A 20,528-nucleotide genomic window follows, 5' to 3' on the forward strand; every position below is an offset into this window, starting at 1 on the left:
CAGAATATTTCTAATGTTCTTCTTTAGTTTCAGTTTTTTTTTATGTAGAATATAATGTTACGTTAATACAGTTCAGCCATATGCTCATTAAAAATATAAGCATATAATTTATAATAAATGTACATAATGAATGCTTTAAAATAAATGTAGATGTTTTCATTTTCATGTTTAAACTATCACCCTTTAGGTGTATTTATATCAGAAGACAGTTACAGTGAAGAAAAGAAAAGAAAAAGGTCAAATCGAACATTTCTTTTAATATATTTGAAATTGACATGATTATAAATATACATCCAGTTGATATTGAACAAGATTTAACTTTTTTCTTAAAATTGAATTTTTTTGTTAGATTTCATATTTTTTATTATTATATATTTTTGAAAGGCTTGTCTTGATGCGGCAATCTGAAACAGAGAAAGAAAACAACAAAAATTGTATTTAGTTAAATTTGAATTACAGGTTTCTGGGACGCAGCAGAAGGTTTGAGCACTGATTGTTCAGAGGTATTTAGTGCTGTTTTGTTTTTTCTCTCTAATTATAAGACTCTAGTATTATGTGGCTCATTTATCTACTGACCTTTGACCTACAGTTGAGAGTGAGCGTATGAACACATGCATCTGTTAGCTTTACAGTCTGTACACACACAGAAGCAGGTGTAAAGGATGCATCTGAATGCAGATGAAAGAGTTCTATTCAAACGTGACACTGTATTGACAAACATGCAGCGAATTACATTTCCCGCTACACCTTACTGCTGCGACGCCGCTTATTTAGAGAAGGTCACGCCGGTCTGGAACTGAATAAATCATTCGAATGTGAAGCTGAATTGATTGGCATTAAAAAAAACATTTTCAAAATTACCATTCTGGATGTTGATTGGGGATTACAGTGACAGTGGCCATTCATTTATCTCCCACACCAGACGCATTTCCAGCCCCTTGCTATTTTCTTAAATAAGCGTGATAGAAAGATAGTCATTCAATTACAGGACGATCTTCTTATCACTGACAGTCAGAGCAGAGGAAAAGCGCCGCACGAACAGAGGAGGAGGAAGAGAGGGAGAGCGATGTGGTTCGGAGGGCTTATCTCAGTCTGACAGCAGCCCCTCGCAGGAATGAGCTGGAGAACAGACACTCCTCCCACAAGGCATTTTCCTTTCTCCATCACTCTCTCTTTCACTCTCTCTGCACCCCGTGAGCCTCAGCCTCTGTAAAACACCAAACAGCCTCCATAAATAACTCCAACACCATCTGAACTGCCCTTGTTTGCCTACTGAAACAAAAGCAAATAAAACCATTCGGACAGTGATTTCGGACACAAGGGTGTGAGGGGGGAGACCTGTATCCAGTCTGAGGCAGTAAAACACAGCGGTGTAAATAAATACGTCAGTAATGTGATCGTTATCACAGCGTTCTTTCAGATGGAAAAAGGTTGTGAGAACAGAGCATACTGTTCAAATCTGAACCTTTTAAACCGCTCTCTTCATTGCAGACATTGGCTCGAATCTCTTGTCACCCTTATTACACTGTCAATAGTGTTTAACAATGTCTACTGAATGCTCAAATAAGAACAGTTGGGGACAGTTTCTGCATTTAACTGGTCCTTGCTGAGGTGATCTGATCAAACTACTAACCATACAGTAAGTTACTTTTGCAGTCAGATTTATTTTTGTTTGATTCACTTTTTGTTTCCATCATACAAATAACATAATAATATAATGTATATATTTTAAAATAAAATATATTAAAATAAAAAATATATATATTTATATTTATTTATAAAATAATATATATATATTCCAAATTTTAGTTTCAAATATAAATAATGTATACTAAAAATTGTGTATATATAATTTCTAAATATTTGATATATTTTAATTTTATATATAAATATTATTATTATGTATTAGAATTATAAATAATTATTTTTAAATCCAAATTGTATTTCTCCTAGTAAATTTTTCATACAAATAATATACTGTATATATTTAAAATATATATATTTTAAAATTTTCTATTTTAATTATAATGTACATTTTTTTAATTATGAATAAAAAAATGTAAGCATTTTAAAGTATATTTGAAAGAAATTTTAATAGTGTATATAATATTATTTTAATGCAAATTTATATTTCTCATTTTCAAAATAATATACTGTATGTATTCGCAATTTAAATATATATTTTTATTTTATTTAAAATAAGCTAAATTGCATTTCTCATATTTTGCTCTTTCAGTTTAGTTATGTTTAATTCATGTAAATACCAGTTTTGTTGTGGAATTCCTTAAAATTAAAACAGACACATTTGATACACTTCATTTGGATTGCATGGCTCATTCGGTCTTTGAAATATTTGAATTCATTGACAAATACAACTTTTTTGACAAATACAAATTTTTGATTGCAGACTTTTGACCAAATCTGAGAGATGGAGTGTTTTTCACAGCAGCAGAAGTCTTTGTTTAATTGCATCACTGTCTTGGAGAAACTACTGCGTGGCGTTTCTTTCCAGTGGGAAAGCGGAGCTCAGGTAGGCTGAAAGTTTGAGTGTGGATTGGGTGAGAGTTTTGTTTTCGGGCAGGTTTGCGTGTTGCTGAAGTTTTTGGCAGATCTGAAAGGCAGCTCTGCAGCTGCAGGGTGTGTTGAGCGGTTGAGTCTTGAATTCAGCTCCGTCCTAACTGTGTCTGTCCTCTTCCTGACTCCTAATCCCTCCATAATCCCATTATGCAAATCCCCCACAATTCTCAGAGAGACTTTTAATGCAACAATTGCTGCAGCGAGACACCAGCTTTTGATCTGAAGGGAGGCTGAGAGTTCGGGAGAGAGCGAGAGGGGGCTTCGGAGGCCTTGGCCCCTAAGAATGTGTTGATCCACAAGCTTGCCTCTGTCATAACCTAGTGTAATTTATGTGAAGCCCCAGGACATTCTAAACAAGATTACCATCATTCAGACAAAACCCATATTATTACTCTGTCAGGGTGAATATGCTGTGGGGTATTTTGGCACCGTGTTGTCCAATCAGAGGAAGGTTTTCATTATGATGTCGCTTCACTTTTGGACAGAGTCGCTGTAATAGATCTGTTAGCAGGTGGACATCCAGCATCCCAACAAAAGAGGGAAGCACATTTTATACAACAGCCACGTATTTGTTAGAGCTCATAGGCAATAAGTCTGCTTTGAATAGACTGTCCTTTCTGTTGTTTCCCGATGGTTTAAATGTGGAAGGGTTTAAGATTATGAATAAACTCTCAAGGGTAAAAATGGTATATGCTGGTTCATTCGTTTCATTAAGTGCCAGTAAGTTTATTAGAAAAGATATGCAATGGCAATGCGAAGATGTACAGTTAAAACTGACTTTTAAAGAGAGTGGAAAAAATGCAAAATATAATATTTGGTGGATTAAAATGAGAAAATCAAATATTAAAATATTTGACAAAACTAACGAAGGTTGACATTTTGGTGAGACGGATTATACCTCTGAGATGGGCTTCATTTAATTTTTTTTCTTACCTGTTTATATGGCCAATCCATGCATGAATATGACTGGCAGTCTACTGTAAAGTATATCTAATTTTTTATTTGCCTATTTTTTATTTTAAATAAAATATGAATCAGAAAAATAATAGAATTTAAATACAAGTATAAAAATAATTATATTCATATACTTTAAAAAACAAACAACTATAATAACACAGTGTCTGAACTATTTTTAGCCACCCCAAAAACAACTCCCTATTAACGCAGGGGCGGAGCTAGGGTTGGCCACCCCACTCACAACTGCTGCTTCTGTCTCTGAAATGAAATGAAACCATGAGCATGCAATGTCGTAGTTATGTCGTCAGATAAGTCATGAAGTTACCAAAAAGGTGATTAAAGCTGTCTTTAAACTGTGCATGCAAGTATTTTTTATATATGAGTCACATTTAAGAACATGTCTCTGAAAACATATCTCCCTCATCTAACACACCTGATTAAACTCGTCAACTCGGTAAAGAGGTAAAGAGATAATCAAAGAACAAAAGAAAAAAAGAGGAAATTAGACATTTTTGAGCTTCAAGGATTCATCTATATTTAATTTAGAATTTAGAGTTTGATAACTTTAATTTCCTACTTGCTGAAGGGCACAGGTAGCTAAATATGACATTTATTATAATGGGTTTTTGTGAGATTGCTTTAAGTTCACTTAAATTAGAAGTTTAAAAAAAAAAAAAATTAAGTCTAGTAAATTATACAATTGATAGCTCTCAATTATAATGTAATGTTGAATGGCTATAGTTAAATATAAGGAAAAAAAAATCAGTGATCAGTGATACTCGCCTCATGAAAAGATGCCATTAAACAAATATTAAAAATATACTGTCTTTATGTTGTTTCTACATCCATTTGAAGATTGAATTTGAAATTATTGTAATATAAAAGTATAATTAAAAACTTTAATATTAGGTGGGATTAATCATGATTAAAAATGTGATTTAGTATTTTTTTTAATCGATTAAACTATTTTAAGTTTATATTTTTTATTATTCTTTTTAAGAATAATTATTCTTTTTATTTATTCTTTTTAATTAAAGATTAAGCGCAGGACATGATGCATACAAAAGCTTTTTATATGAATTTAATGTACCCTGCTTGGTTTAAACACTAGACTGCAGTTTGTTTTGCATGTTCAGTTGGTAAAAAGTTGGATTTCTTTGTATTTAGCTCCCCAGATGCTATAGCTGTGAATGGAAACACAACGCATTATGTTAATCAATTTAAACGCATTAATGGCAGATGTAAAAATCACCCCCCCACCCCGCTCACATCCTGCAACGTCACACAGCGGCATGGCTATAAAAATGAGAAGCACAACCCAAACCCCACCCCTCCCTCACATCCTCACTCTCTTTCACCCTGTTTTCCATCTGAGGAGTTTGTTCAAGGGTTCAGGGAGTGTTGGTTAGCTGAGAGTGAGAGGACGGATGCCGATGTATTACTTCTGCAATTACCTGACAGCACTTTATCTTTCCTAAACACTCTGCTCTGTGCTGCTTTCACTTGATGTTGGGACTATTTTTCAATTTTTCATGCTTGAAAATTTGTGCCTGATGCTCCAACGTTCATAGAGCTTCAAGACAACAGAAAGTGGTAAGTGTGTGTACTCATTGCTATTAACAAAATTATTTTAATTTTTCCTCATGCTCATATTCAGACAATGGCATGACCGTCTATTCTTTTTTTGCAGAAGTACTGCAGTATCATGACCAGGAAGGTGTTCACCAACACACGCGAGCGCTGGCGCCAACATAACGTCAACACAGCTTTCGCAGAGCTGCGGAAACTCATCCCCACACACCCGCCTGAGAAAAAGCTCAGCAAGAACGAGATCCTGCGGCTGGCCATGCGCTACATCAACTTCTTGGTGACTCTGCTGGACAGCCAAGGCGGAGAGCCGGCAGCTCACTCGCAAGCCGCGCTCCTCACACTGATCACGGGGAACATGCAGAAGCTGCGCACTGACCGCACCTGGACCAGCGACACCGACCCGCCCTCACCCGGGTCCAGCTGCGACAGCTCAGAAGCTTGGTAGAACGTAACGAAAGTGAGAGGATTCCGTGATTGTGATGTTTTTGAAAGTTCCATCGCCATGGAGGGACAAAGCTGGATTTTTGGAACTCGGAATGTTTGCTATGACATCACAATCATTGATATCAGCCAAGCTGTTTGGAAACAAATGATCTTTGGAAACACTTTATTCAGCAGTACTGCTGTAATTGAGCAGGAACCCCGAAAAACATATGCATGGTCAAGGATGCACTTTGGAAGCATCTATCTGATACTTTGTAGTATTAATGTAATTTAATTTCCTTGACTGAATTAACACTCAAGAATGTTTGGTTTGAGACTGAAGGCAACCTCAGAATTGAAACTGTAATTTATTTTATCGTATTTATTTTTTATTTAATATTTATGCTTTCAGTGGATTCAGCACATGCGGCTAGTTGTACATTAAATTGTAATTTATTAAATGGAAAATGTTATTGTTTAAACTACTCGGCATTTACAAATACAAAATATGTTTTGCCAAAGATTATTTTTGTGCATTTATTATTCAAAAGTGTAGAAGGTTTTTTCTCAGTAATCAAAAAATTGTTACTTGAAAATTATTTATTGTATTAATGTAGTAGTCTGTTTGATATTAAAATGCTTTAAAAATCTGCAAATTTACTAAGTTCTTTCAAACATCATCAGCTTGTTAGTGGCTGTTGTTCTAACTGGTTTGTATGAACTAGTGTGCATGCATTACAGCTCTGAAGATTCTGATTGGCTTTTATGTTACGGTCAGATAATTATTCACGGCAGTGGCTGTTTAAGAGCCGTGTGACCATAGCGATGACCTCTGGAAGTCTCCAAGCCACATGAGAGAGGTGATTGTAGACACAGCTTAACTTTTGGTTTGAGGCCAGAGGTCATTTTGGAGTCAAAATCCACACTCGTCAGTGACCAATCAGATACACAAAGAGGGAGTGTGTATATTTGTGTTGCATTCAAACTCAGTATAATTTTCAGTATTATTGTAGTATAAAGTTTACTTGTGCATTCTATTAATGGAGTTCTGTTTCAATGTTAATATATATATATATTTCTTTATATATATATTATATATATATATATTGGATAAATGCTTAATGCATATAACACTGCAAAAAAAGCATATCTATCATTTCGGGTCAATTAGATTATATTATATAAAATAAAAACTCAAATAACATAACACTGCAAAAAAAGCATATCTATCATTTCGGTTCAGATCACTCTAGTCTTTAGACCCCATTTGACCTAAAGTGTAAAAAAGGCTTTTTTAAATCTCATTTATCCATGTTAAAATCGTCATCACAGAGGAAGAGTGAGTTTATGGGCAGCTGTTCATACCACTTTACCCGTTTGAAATCATCAGCTGACTGACCCTCTGTACTAATCACCATTTAACACAACACACAATCACAACCGCAAACACAGAAGAGGCAACTTTGTGATCCTAAAACCAAACATAGAAAAGCAAGGCTCGTCTGGCAAGTGTGTGAATGGTTGCTAATGCTTATATAGAGCTTTCTGGTTTAGATAATGTTCAACAACCACTAACATCTACTAACAATATTTGCATAATTAAGAATATACACTGTAAACTGCATTATCTCACAGTTGTAGTGGGTTGTATATTACATCCAGCAGTACACTTATATAAAGTGATATATGCTATATAACAAATCTCAACGGCCTGATTTTTTAATTGTGTTAATATATTGCTCTAATTGTATACTCAATTAGGGCAATATATTATGTAGATTATATTTTTGGCAAGCTCTATATATAGGTGGATATGTGAATATATCTAACTTTATCCGCATACTCACAATATACTTTACTTAGGGCAATATATACCATATTGCAAATCTCAACTGCTTGATTTTTTTCATTTCATTGCAAATGTAACTATATTATCACCCAGCTCTTAAACTGGATGTATAAAAATGTCGAACTTTATCTGCATAAATACATTATACTATACACTCACTTAGAACGATACATAGCCTACTAAATTGCAAATTTCAATTCAATTGTTTGATTACTGTTATTGATGCAAAATGTAAACTATACTATTACCAAGCTCTCTTTATAAAGTTGGATATATAAAAATGCCCAACTTTACCCACATACATACAATATACTCATGCAGGGCAATATATATTATAAAGCAAATAGCTCAACAGCTTGATTGCTTGTATCGTTGCATGATGTAAACTATGTTATTGTCCAGCTCTAATCCACTAAATGCAACATTAACATTACAATTTTCCATAAAGCTGATTTGAAACGTTTTGTGTATAGTGAAAAGTGCTATATAAATAAATTTGATATATCGGACTCAAGCTCTGTTACACAGCAAGTGATATTTAAAGCAAATGTTAATGTGATGAAAAGAGAGTAACAATTAATAATAAATAACGAACAGAATCCATTTCAGCATGACTAACACATCTCCTCTTCCTTCCAAGTGTCCTCCTCTCCTTCACTGTTCTACTCCAAGTATGCGTCTAATCTGCTATTGAGTGTGCTTTTCCTTATCGGAACCCCACACTCTGCCTAAATCTGTTATCACAATGGAGCAGATCATGGGCTTCTCCCTCCCTCCCTCTCTCACATGCATTCACTCCCGCGCTCCGTTGCCCTCCCCGAAAGGAGACTGAATGCAGAAGTGTCTCTGGTGCCAACCGATTAGCCCTGATCTCTTTATACGTCTAAACCAATTCACATGCTGCATGCTCAATTTTTCCCACTCTATCTGAGACCCCGTCTCCAAAAGAGGGGGCTGGAGGGGTCATAAATCCTTATATTTGCCCCCCCTAAAAATAAAGGAGGCATGGAAGAGAAGGTAGAAACTGTTATCTGTGCGAGACAGGAGAGCAGGCAGGTGCATCGCTGGCTGCAGGGACGCCCATTGATAGCCGGAAACAGCGGCTCTCTCTCCTCTAGAGCACTTTTTTACGGCACACTGACAATCCAATGATCTGTAATCAGATTTGGCAAATCTATACTTCAAAAAGCATCATGCTGTAACTTTACAGAGGAAGAAGAGTTAGACCATTTTGGGAGAAAGTGGGATCATCTGAAACATTTTGTTTTTGAGTATAAATGTTTGCTAGTGTCATTGTTTAGACGTTATTGATGAATACGTTCTACTATCACATACTCTTAAAAACAAAGGTTCCAAAAGTGTGTTTTTAGCAGCTATGCAATAAAAGAACCATTTTCTCAGTATGAAGAATATTTGAATAATCTCAAGATTGTTTTGTGCATTGAATAGACCTGGTTAAGTGAAGTGAAGTGACGTGACGTGACATACAGCCAAGTATGGTGACCCATACTCAGAATTCATGCTCTGCATTTAACCCATCCAAAGTGCACACACACAGCAGTGAACACACACACACTGTGAAGACACACACACCTGGAGAAGTGGGCAGCCATTTATGCTGCGGCGCCCGGGGAGCAGTTGGGGGTTCAGTGCCCTGCTCAAGGGCACCTTAGTCAAGACAGCATAATTGTGCTGTAGTTTTGGTTATCCATCACTACACATTAAATTGAACAAGTCCCAACTGAAGAACTGACTGCTTTTATTTTGAAAACCTTCATGAGTATTTTAGGAAGGGCGCATACCATACTTGTTTGGTTTGGCCGCTGTTACTGGTTGTAACATTTTATTGATTGATCTCAACCTTGACTTTGCTCTTGTATGTTAATAGCTATAGGAAGTTTGATGTCATGCTGGCCGATCTGATTAACCCATGCACCGAGGTATTGGCTGAAAAGCTGAACATTCCCTTCGTTTACACGTTGCGGTTCTCTATTGTTCACACATTAAAGCAGATGTGTGGTCAGTTACCAGCTCCACCATCATTTGTTTCAATTTTCATCAAATATTCATTTTTGGTTGAACTATTCCTTTAAGCAAGTGGTTCTTAAACACATTTTGTATGTCTCCCTCAATTATAACACCTGATTCAACTCATCAGCTCATCAGTGGAGACTGCAATCCCTGAAGTGGGTGTGTCAGATATAGGGAGACACAAAATGTGCAGTGCTGGGGGTACTTCATGGAGAGGTTTGAGAACCCCTGCTTTAAGCTAACAGAAATACCTAAACAAAAAACAAAGAGGATGATTCAGCGAAAAGTTCACCTTTTACATCCATGCCATGAAAAATAACAAACTGTACCTTTGTTCTTAGAGACAATAAAGAGTTAGTCTATAGGTTTATTACAGTTAATTATGGTGGGAATGATAACATTCAATAACAGATAGATAACTGATAAACTTTTTTTCCTCTAGATTATAGGAAATGCATAAATGTTAATTTTATTTTGGAGTATTCATATAGCTATTACAATACTAGCCTAGGTAGTACTTGGTATTTAAATCATTGCAGCAAAAAGAGAAGTTAATGAACATCCCTTTTTCTGTGTAGGATATAGAGGAGTTTGTGCAGAGCTCAGGGGGTGATGGGATTATGGTCTTTACTCTGGGGTCCATGATAAACAACTTAACCAAAGACAGGAACAATACGATAGCCTCCGCGCTGGCACAGATTCCTCAGAATGTTATTTACCATCCTCACATTCTTCTATTCTTTCCATATTTGATCAACCCTGCTTCTTGATAATTTCATTGGAAGAGGAAAAAGTAGAAGCTTTCAGTCCTCCTAGGTCAGCTAGTGATTCTCTTTAAACTCTTTTTCAGTATACACTTATCATTTGAGAGTGTGGTTCTATAAATGTGTTGCAGGTTTTGTGGCGATATGGTGGAGAGAAGCCAGATACTTGGTGCAAACACCAGAATCTATAAGTGGATCCCTCAGAATGATTTATTAAGTTTGTATTATAATTTGTATTCGTGTATTTATTTTTAAGAAAAAAAAATGTTCAAGAGCTAGTTAATTGACATTTATAGCTAGCTTACTGAATAATACTATGTTCAAGTTAATGGCACAAGAAAGTTAATTAAATGATAGCCCCCTACTGGTTAACTTTTGCCAAACAACATAATCTTCTCTATCCATGTTTGTCTCCTCCTGATGCAGGTCACCCCAAAACCAGAGCATTCATCATTCATGGAGGCACTAATGGCATATATGAGGCCATTTATCATGGCGTTCCAATGGTCGGGATCCCCTTGTTTGGTGATCAAGCTGATAATTTGGCCCATATGAAGGCCAAAGGTGCTGCTGTTGTCATGGACTTCAACAGTATGCAAATTCAAGACCTGGTGGATGGACTCAGTGCCGTCATTAATGACCCCATCGTGAGCTGACTTTCATTGTACTACTATGACAAGACTTCAGTGTAGATATTTTAAAAGCTCTTTGCTGTCTTTCTTGTTACCACTAAAACACAATACATATATGAACAGTAAAGTATACACAGACATATAACAGTATTTGTCTTCGTTTTAAGGACCGCGGGTCCTTAAAAAATCCTAAAGTGAGTAGTATCAAATTTGATGTCATTTTTTGAATGTATCTGAAGGGAACCGACTGTCCTCAGAAACACTTCGTTGGCATTTTTATTTTATTTTACCTATAATTCCTGATAAAGCAATACGTCTTTTGCTCACCAATGGATCCTTTACAGTGAATGGGTGCCGTCAGAATGAGAGTCCAAACAGCTAATAAAAACATCACAAAATGGTCATACATTTAGTATGGGTTCCAAGGATTAATAGGCCCAAATATGCAACTGTATTCTGGAAATAAGCCCAAAAACAGCCATCTACGACTGCCCAAATTCATAGGCGACCTGCTGAAAAAAACAAGCTCAAATTCACTTACATTCACTAAGTGGACTTTGTTTTTGTTTTTTTTCTCTTCCATTCAAAGTCAGTGGATGTGCGATGCCATATAAGGAGAAAATGTTGCACAAACTTCATTGAACCTTGCATGCATCATTGTCCTGCAAAATCATGAATATGCAGAAACTGTAATGAGAACTTAAAGTTTTCTGTCACTGTGAATGAGATGCAGTGGGGCAAAGGTATTGATATGATGCATACAACTTTAGATAATATGTGATAAAGAGTGTGTGTTTTTTCTAACAAATATTAAAAGCTATGTGTATGAACCTGCTTTACCGTTTTCTTTGACCTCTACTTTTAATACTTTATTGATTTATGAGTGCCGTGACTTGTTAAAATCTATATACTAGGTTAATAATTACACCAGGCGGTACATGTTGAGGCTGGACAAAGATGATCTCTCAGTCTATCTGGCAATCATGAGACTCGTCGGCTGTTTTCTTTCCCTGCTCACTGTATTCGGCCCTGCAGAATGTGGGAATGTTTTAGTATGGTATACAGAGGGCAGTCACTGGATCAATCTTAAGATTGTGTTGGAAACGTTGATTGACAGGGGACACAATGTAACAGTGCTGGTGCCAGATGCCGCTCTCTTCATGAAAGCCAAAGAATCGGATCGCTTCTCCTTCCAGCACTTCAGTGTGTCCACATCTGCACAGGACATGCAAGACTTCCTTGATGAACTTCTTCACTTCTCAGTGTATGAGATGGATCAGTTAAACTTACTGCAGATTCAAATGAAATTCTACAAGCTTGCTTCCAAACATCAGGATATGTCTATATCACACTGTGACGGCATTCTGAAATCACCAGAGTTGATGGACAAATTGCGGAATGGAAAGTTTGACGTTGTTCTGTCAGATCCGATCTACGCGTGCAGCGATATTGTGGCTGAAGAGCTGAACGTTCCCTTGGTTTTCACATTTCGATTCTCCTTAGCTCATACTGCAGAGCGGATGTGTGGTCAGATACCAGCTCCACCATCTTTTGTTCCTGGAGCCATGAGTAAACTCACGGACAAGATGAGCTTTACGGAACGAATCATCAATATGCTCTTCTACCTTTCTCAAGATGCTTTTTGCATTATTGCTTGGAAACCATTTGACAACTATTACACTGAATATTTTGGTGAGTCAAAGGAAGGTTCTGGAGAGAGCTCATTGACAAATAAATTCTGTCACTTCATGTAGTTTTAAACTGGATAATAATTAATTGGCCTGGAACAGCAGGTTCTGTTGCTGTTAAACACACTTATTATTATTATTTTATATATCTGGGGAACAAATTGAAATTATTTACAAGGGTAATCAACATGCCACAAATACAGTTGATAGAGCTTATGTTTATGATTAAACCTAGAACATTCCTTCAAACGCTGTGAAAGGGAAATGATCAGTGCACACTGACATTTGACATAATCAGACGTACAGAACGTAAGGGACACATTTGTATAGTCATGCTGACAGTCATCAAATGAAGGGTTCAAGGTTTGTCCCATCGGCCAATTCGTTTAGTCATGATGTCATACTTCACTCACGTTTAACTTGCATCTGTGTTTCTCATGTGCTGCAGATGCAATATATATTTAAGCATGTCTAAAGTACCCCTCTTTTCAGGACGGCCCACTTCCTATTGTGAGATGATGGGTAAAGCTGATATCTGGTTAATCAGAACCTACTGGGATTTTGAGTTTCCACGGCCATTCCTGCCCAACTTCAAATACATTGGAGGACTTCACTGCAGCCCAGCCAAACCATTACCCAAGGTGAATTTCATAAAACACACCTACAGATCAAAAATGTGTTATCATTATTCCAGTGCAGTGAATTAGATGATCAGTGACCAGTCTGAATGGATTCCGTTCAGTTAACTCAGTATTTCAGCATTTCTGAAACAATTTTAAGGGGTCATAGAATGCTAAATGCATTTTTACAAGCTGTTTAAACTGAAATGTGTGTTGGCAGTGAGTGTACACAACCACTCTATAACGGTAAAAAATCCATCCAGTGTTTTTTTAATCTACTCAAATCTTTCCCCCTTTCTCAAATCGAGCCTGTGTGACATCACACAGACAGGCCCCTCCCACGACAGTTTGACTGACAATAGTGTTTCAGCACAGATTGGACTGGTGTCTTACCTTAGACCCACCCTGCGTGAGCTGTCATCAGATGTAGACAAGAATGTCTCCTAAGTAATTGAGGTGTTCTGTTGTTGGATGTAATAATGAACATAGCAGTCGTCATTTACTCCTGGATATCTGAGCTTCTGAAGATGCAGTGGATTACATTTGTTTCTGAAGAGAATGTGCCCCTGATATACCTAAATGCGTCTATGTTCACGCAAATCCTTTGTGATCCAGCTTCACCTACAGAAGAACTGAGTATAAGGTTTTTTAAAGAATCTTTGCAAATCGCCTTTTCTAATAATGTGCTATTTAGCAAGTTTCACGATGAATGCAGCTAAAGTAAAAAGTCTTTTTGAGAGTGGATCAGAAGAGAGGGGCGGGGTCAGCAGAGCTCATTACAAAACAGCTTGCTCTGAAAAGAGCTGTTTTTGACAGGGTGAAAAGGGTGTTGTTTTACACTACCATTGAGAAATTTTACCAAACTATGTTACAGACTTTTCATCATATCAACTTGTGGAAAATGGGTATCCTATGACCCTTTAAAACAACTGGTAAAATTGTAAATTGTTCAGGAATGAAACTACACTGTTCATGCTGAATGCTTTTGATTCAGTAAAAAAAAAAAAAAAAAAAGAAAAAAAAAAAAATACATAATTTGTTCTTGAATTGGACTGTGCTGGTCACTTTGTATATGGGAATCTCAAAAGAAAGAACTTTCCTGTGATTATTCAGTGCTACATTGTTTTATTTATACATATTTTTAACTGTATCACATTCAGACCTGTTAAATAATTTTTTTTTTTTTGCCATATCACTGAAGATTCTGCAGTGGGGGAGCACCTTAGTACTTGTATCAACTGCTTTTAGTAATATTAGTAACACTGTTATTTTACCTGAAAACTGCAGTGAGCTGGAACCTGCGGCGGCATATACAGTATTTCAAAGTTTGCAGAAATATATTATGTAGTCACTTTTCAGACCTTAAGTTCATGATGTCTTTTTTGTGTAGGACATGGAGGAGTTTGTACAGAGCTCAGGGGATGATGGGATTGTGGTCTTCAGTCTGGGGTCTATGATAGACAAAATGCCTAAAGAAACAAGCAATATGATCGCCTCCGCACTGGCCCAGATTCCTCAGAAGGTAACTGGCCATTGTTACAGTCTTTTCATCCATATATCATAACTGCATAAGCACTGCTTCTTGATGTGATTGGAATGAGGGAGTCATTTAGTTTTGTCACAATTCAAATCTCAATGTAATTTCTTTGCTATTTTCTGCTGATCAGTTGAGAGTGTGGTTCTATAAATGTGTTGCAGGTTTTATGGCGATATGGTGGAGAGAAGCCAGATACTCTTGGTGCAAACACCAGAATCTATAAGTGGATCCCTCAGAATGATTTATTGGGTTTGTGTTATAATTTGTGACTCGATACTACTTTAAAAAAAATAATTAAAAGCATAGTATTGTTTTTAAAAAAACATAAAATGATTATTAAAAAAGTAATATCTGCTTAAAATAAAATTTGTTTACCCATGTTTGTCTCCTTCTGATGCAGGTCACCCCAAAACCAGAGCATTCATCACTCATGGAGGCACTAATGGCATATATGAGGCCATTTATCACGGCGTTCCAATGGTTGGGATCCCCTTGTTTGGTGACCAGCCTGATAATTTGGCCCATATGAAGGCCAAAGGTGCTGCTGTTGTCATGGATAACATTAAAACCACGCAGCCACAAGACCTGGTGGATGGACTCAATGCCGTCATTAATGATCCCTCGTAAGTCACTCATATCATTTGATTTACTGTACAGTGATGTCAGTGCATAACAGGACTCTGGACTTCAGTCTAGATATTTTGAGGGCTCTTTGTTCTCTCTGCATATGGACTATATACACAGACATATATCAGTATTTGTCTTCATCTTCTCAGGTATAAAGAGAATGCTATGCGTTTGTCCAGGATTCATCATGACAGACCAGTGAAGCCTTTGGATGAGGCAGTGTTCTGGATTGAGTTCGTCATGCGCAATAAAGGCGCTAAACACCTGCGTGTCGAGGCCCACAACCTTACCTGGTACCAGTACCACTGTCTGGATGTGTTCGCTTTTCTCCTCACTGTCCTGATTGTAGTCCTCTACGTCTTCTTTAAAATGTGCAAATTCTTTATAATGCGTTGCTGTTTTAGTTCAAAAAGTAAAACCAAAAAAGAGTAATGAAACTTTTGGAAAATACTTTTTTTTTTTTTTTTTTTGCAATGAGCATTATGTCTCTAACCATGAGATGTCCATCCTGAGGTCCGGTAGCTGTCCTATTATTAACCCAACACCTCTATCACTAACTTAGGCTATCATTAAGATGTACCTCATCACCACCAGTGTTGGGGGGAACGCATTACAAGTAACGCGAGTTATGTAATCAGCAGGGGCGGATTTAGTGACTTGGGGCCCCCAGGCAAATATAGGAATGGGGCCCTATACATTTGCACACATTTACCTGGATCAACCTCGAAATACCATTCTTTCACTAAGAAGTTAATACTGCCTGCTGATTAAGTATAATGTAAATTTAAACATCCACATGTTATAATAGGATTCTTTCACTAAGAAGTTAATACTGCCTGCTGATTAAGTATAATGTAAATTTAAACATCCCACATGCAAGGTTGCATTTAAAATGAGATTTTGAAATGGATATAAAATATCTAAAATATAAAGTTTTTAAACATTAGGAAGCTCCAAACAACGAAGAGGAAAAAGTATGCTCTCGTTTTAATTATTCCGCAGTCATCGGTAAGTAACGGGTGGCTGCCCCCTGTGGCCATTGTGAATCACTGCAACGGGACTTTTATTTTGAAGGCTGCCTGCTTTAGTAGTTTCCTTCACATCAGGAACGACCGGTCGACTATCAGCAAGCAAGCGAGCTCTTCCTGTGATCCTGTCAATTTTCCTTATATGATCGGTTAAACCCCGAGATGATTAGAGAAGGTTTGGTGATCGAGAGATCTGCTGCATGACTGATAGTCTAGTCTTCGATTGAACTGTAGTCCATTTGAGATTGTTAGTACTGATAGGCGACTTACGCAGCTGTTAGAACGAGTCATTCATTTATACAAGCTTAATTAAATCCCTAATTACTTTTTAAGATGGATTCAAGTTATAGCGTTGAATTAGTATTATAGTATTTTGTCACTGTTCTCGATTAAAGCTAAATGTAGTTGTATTTAAGGTTAAGTCTTTAGAACTTAGGAAATGTTTCTAGTTTCATAATAAGAGTCTTGTGGTCAGTGATGATGTCACAGATCTGTGCAGTCTGACGCAAATGATGCGCGCAGCTGCGTGAAACTGAGACCACTAATAAGCGTCCTGCATATTTTTTTAAATGCATATCAAGCGATTTAACTCATCGATTTAAGTAAATAGGTTTAGAAATATAGAGAACTTGCATGCTGTTCACCGTACTCCCAGAGCTGGTATAGTAACTGATTATATGTGATCTGATCCCAAAAATGGAGTACTTGTTATTAGATTAAATTACATTTTAAAATACTCATAATCAGACTACAGTTGTTTTTTTATTGATTACATGCTTACAAATTCACGCAATAAATAATATTTTATTGATTCTCCCTAATTCTGTTATTTATTTATTTATTTTGTATTTTAAATGCTTATATACACTCAGAAAGTCTTCCAGTTTTGTGGACGTTCAGGAGCCTACATGTCATTTGTCAACTGGATTTATAAAAATCAGTTCAGGTTTAAGAAGTGTATCATCAACTGGTGAACACATTCATTTTTTTTTTAAATTATCACTTATGTCTTTAAAAGGCTTTTATCTTTCAAGCACATTAAAATGCACAAATTCACATTATTTCTTATTTACATGTAAAGCAGGCATTCCTAAACTTTTTTTTGTCATCTGAACCATTTTCATCGAATGTGTTTACTTGAAGTACCCTTTAGATCTTAAAACAAATATTTAAATGATTTATCATCACATTTGCATGTTCACGGTTCTCTGATGTTGGTTAATGGTCACGTGGCATGCAGGTAAACAAATAGAATATTTCATTTTTTTTTTATTAAGTGTTTTATATATTTTGATTGTTATTTTAAAATTCTTTATTTTAATTTGAATAATTATTAGCTTTCTGTTAAACTCATGAACCTTGAAATAATGTCATGTTCAAACCACATCATAATTACAACTAAAACAAAATAAATACATACTCTTACTATTTTTAATATAAAATCAACACAATACAATATTACCTTATTTAAACAGTCAAAAGTAATCAAAAAGTAGTCTGATTAGATTATGTAAAATGTGTAATGCATTAAGCTGCTGTCTACAATTTTTGTAACGGACTACAATTTGTAAGGAATCTGACCAGCTCTGCATACTGCAAAAATGTATTAGTAGTATGCTAATAAACAAATATTCCACTTTAATTTAAAGAAAATACACTAGGTATCACCTACTTGCAGACCTAAATTCTCAAACATGAATTTGACTTATTTTACTCATCAAACTAATTTGATTTTATTCTAGTAATTTCGACTATAATGTATTGTCCTTCTTTCTTTCTTTCAATGGCGCATTAAAATGCAGTTGTACTAATGACTAATAATAATAAAATAAATAAATAAAATTGCAATAAAAGAGACTGTCTAAACCCAAACCATGATTATGGTTTATTGGTCGAAATCTGAGAAAAGAAAACATGACAAAAATATCTTTAAGACCGCGGTGTTATGATTTTGTTCTGCATCGCAGGAGACAGCTGGTGAAAAACACTAGTTTACATCCAAAGGAAAGCTGAGTGGGCTAAAAGAGAGAAAATGTGTCTTATTAAAACATACTGACGCTCCACCAAAATGCAGCAGCATTGTTCATTTCTTGAGGAAGAGAAGTATATATTCACAGAATAAGGCAATATATTTCTAGACTAGATTCAATCATTAATTTCAATCAGAGCCCATTCAACTTATTCGCTGATTATACAACCAAGAAAAATTTTGAACAGCAGTGCCACATTCCAAGCTGAAACATTTATGATCGTTTATGACTTTGGTGGAGGGTGAATAAACAAACATTTCAAAAGTCACTCAAAACGGTGAAATCTGAACCAGCCCCTCAGTCCCTTTAACAGCAAACGTTTTCGCTCTATAATGGATGAGCTCTCAGAATCCAGTAACACACATGAAGGTTTGGTTTCGTTTACCGTATTGCCCTTAAGAATCATATATGAATAATCTCAGAAATGCAGCAGGTTACAGAACTCGACTTGCCAAGTCTTTACGAATCAGCATTTTCTTCCAGTCCTTGATTTTTCTCTAAGAAATATTGCAAACTGTTAGGTCTATATATAAAAAAACAACACCAATTTCCACCCTCACTTCAATGTCTATTAAGTTGTATCAGACATATATTTATTTATTTTCAATTTCACACTGAATTTGGCCTCATGTTCTGAGGGACTGGTGCAAACATTCTAGTGTCATTATTAAGAGATTATGGAAACATCAAATAGAATATTGTGGAAAATATGATAATGGTACAAGAAAAAAAAAAAGATTTACATTCCAGCAATAATCTTAAAAAGCACATTCATATTAGTAGATGCTTTGGAATGATTTTAGTTTTGGAAAATGCTTAGCTTGCTTGTTCCACCGTTTACAATAAATTTGTTATTTTAGTCCTTCTTATATCCATCAACTAGCCATGTACAGCTTTCAAAACAATAAATAAGACAGTCATTTCTGATTGGTCCTCGAGAAAAAAAAAAAATATATATATATTATATTATATATATATGGAAAGCTCACGCTTTTTGTTGATGTTAAATTTGTTTTCGGCCACTGAAATACACTTTGGACTGCAGAAATTGAGCCTTGAACCCGCAAATACACAAACACACCTCCCCACGAGGTGCCTGGAAAGAATTAACACTAGAGATCAGCGAAAACATGATAAAACTGAAGTCAAAGTGATGAAAGCCTTCACATCGTGGAGCACAGAAGTCAAAACCTCTGCTTAAGCTTTATATGAACATGATCCACCCTCAAACACACCCACACACACACACACACACACGTCGAGTCATTATTTACATCAGTAATTGACAAAAAAACAAAAAGTGAAAAAAGTGTGATGCATAGAATGACATGAAAAAAAAAAATCAGCGATAATCATTTTGTCTTCATCCCAGAAACCATCTGTTTTGGAGCTCTTTTGAAGTGCACAGACTGTAGTCTCAGGTGTTTGTGTGTGTGTGTGTGTGTGCACGCGCATGGTTTTTAATCATCTACAAGTGACAAAAGGATGCTGGCATGTTCCCCTTTTGAAGGAGGAGAAATCCAGCGCCACAGGTCTCGCTCTTCAGAAGAGCGCATCAGAGTTTAGGAGGAGATTAGGCTGTTCCTCAAGCAGTTTTCTTCCTCTGACTGATCTCTCTCTCTGAGCTGTGTGTATGGAGAGAGCGCTGTGCCTCAGGCTGCCTGTAGGGGGCCCGCCGCTCCTGGCAGACGCTCACTGAGCGCGCTCAGAACAGGGCTTTGCCTCCTTGGTTCTCAAACTCAGACCAGGCATCGCTCAGCTCCATGAAGATCATTTTAGCGTACTGCTCGTATGGTTGACCTGTAGCCTGGAAGACCAGAAAACAAGTTATTTCTATACAGTTCCTGGATACAAAGATGAGAGTCACACCAACAGAACGTATTAGAATGCAATCAGAATGTAATTCTGTAGAGCTGAATAAAAAGTCAGAATGAAATCAGAACTGACCCTATTTGTTTTCTTAATGTATGCTTTGGGATTTATAGTGAATGATTCAGCCATGCACATTCAACTAATTTATTTTTTGGACCTTAAAAAATGACAAAGCTGCTTTTTATGACAAATAATATGAATTCATATTTGTATTACTACCAATACATTTGTAACCATATTTATTCATATCGTTTTTATTAATAATAAATATATTGATTAATATCATTAAAAAAATAATTAATT

At 36.1% G+C, this 20,528-nt stretch overlaps 3 protein-coding genes across 3 annotated transcripts in view; 2 read left to right on the forward strand and 1 right to left on the reverse strand.

The window, feature by feature from the left end:
* Window positions 1–4,841: 4,841 nt before the first annotated feature.
* Window positions 4,842–6,586, forward strand: LOC109107841 (T-cell acute lymphocytic leukemia protein 2-like). The gene is made up of 2 exons (XM_019121005.2): window positions 4,842–5,127; window positions 5,225–6,586. Exon 2 carries the CDS (start codon window positions 5,240–5,242, stop codon window positions 5,567–5,569), a length of 330 nt encoding a protein of 109 aa, XP_018976550.1. The 5' UTR covers window positions 4,842–5,127; window positions 5,225–5,239; the 3' UTR covers window positions 5,570–6,586.
* Window positions 6,587–11,773: 5,187 nt separating this feature from the next.
* On the forward strand, window positions 11,774–15,732 carry LOC109053015 (UDP-glucuronosyltransferase 2C1-like). The gene is made up of 6 exons (XM_042752631.1): window positions 11,774–12,515; window positions 13,004–13,152; window positions 14,522–14,653; window positions 14,830–14,917; window positions 15,069–15,291; window positions 15,445–15,732. The coding sequence occupies exons 1-6, from the start codon at window positions 11,807–11,809 to the stop codon at window positions 15,725–15,727; spliced, it is 1,584 nt and encodes a 527-aa protein (XP_042608565.1). The 5' UTR covers window positions 11,774–11,806; the 3' UTR covers window positions 15,728–15,732.
* Window positions 15,733–18,185: 2,453 nt separating this feature from the next.
* LOC109053016 (cyclin-G-associated kinase-like) overlaps window positions 18,186–20,528 on the reverse strand; it is a 43,506-nt gene continuing 41,163 nt past the window's right edge. Inside the window, 1 exon segment of the mRNA XM_042752641.1 lies at window positions 18,186–20,160. Within this exon segment, the coding sequence (XP_042608575.1) occupies window positions 20,059–20,160 (102 nt within the window). The 3' untranslated portion in view covers window positions 18,186–20,058.

Source organism: Cyprinus carpio, chromosome A5 (genome assembly GCF_018340385.1).
Source record: "Cyprinus carpio isolate SPL01 chromosome A5, ASM1834038v1, whole genome shotgun sequence".
NCBI classification, from domain to species: Eukaryota; Metazoa; Chordata; class Actinopteri; order Cypriniformes; family Cyprinidae; genus Cyprinus; species Cyprinus carpio.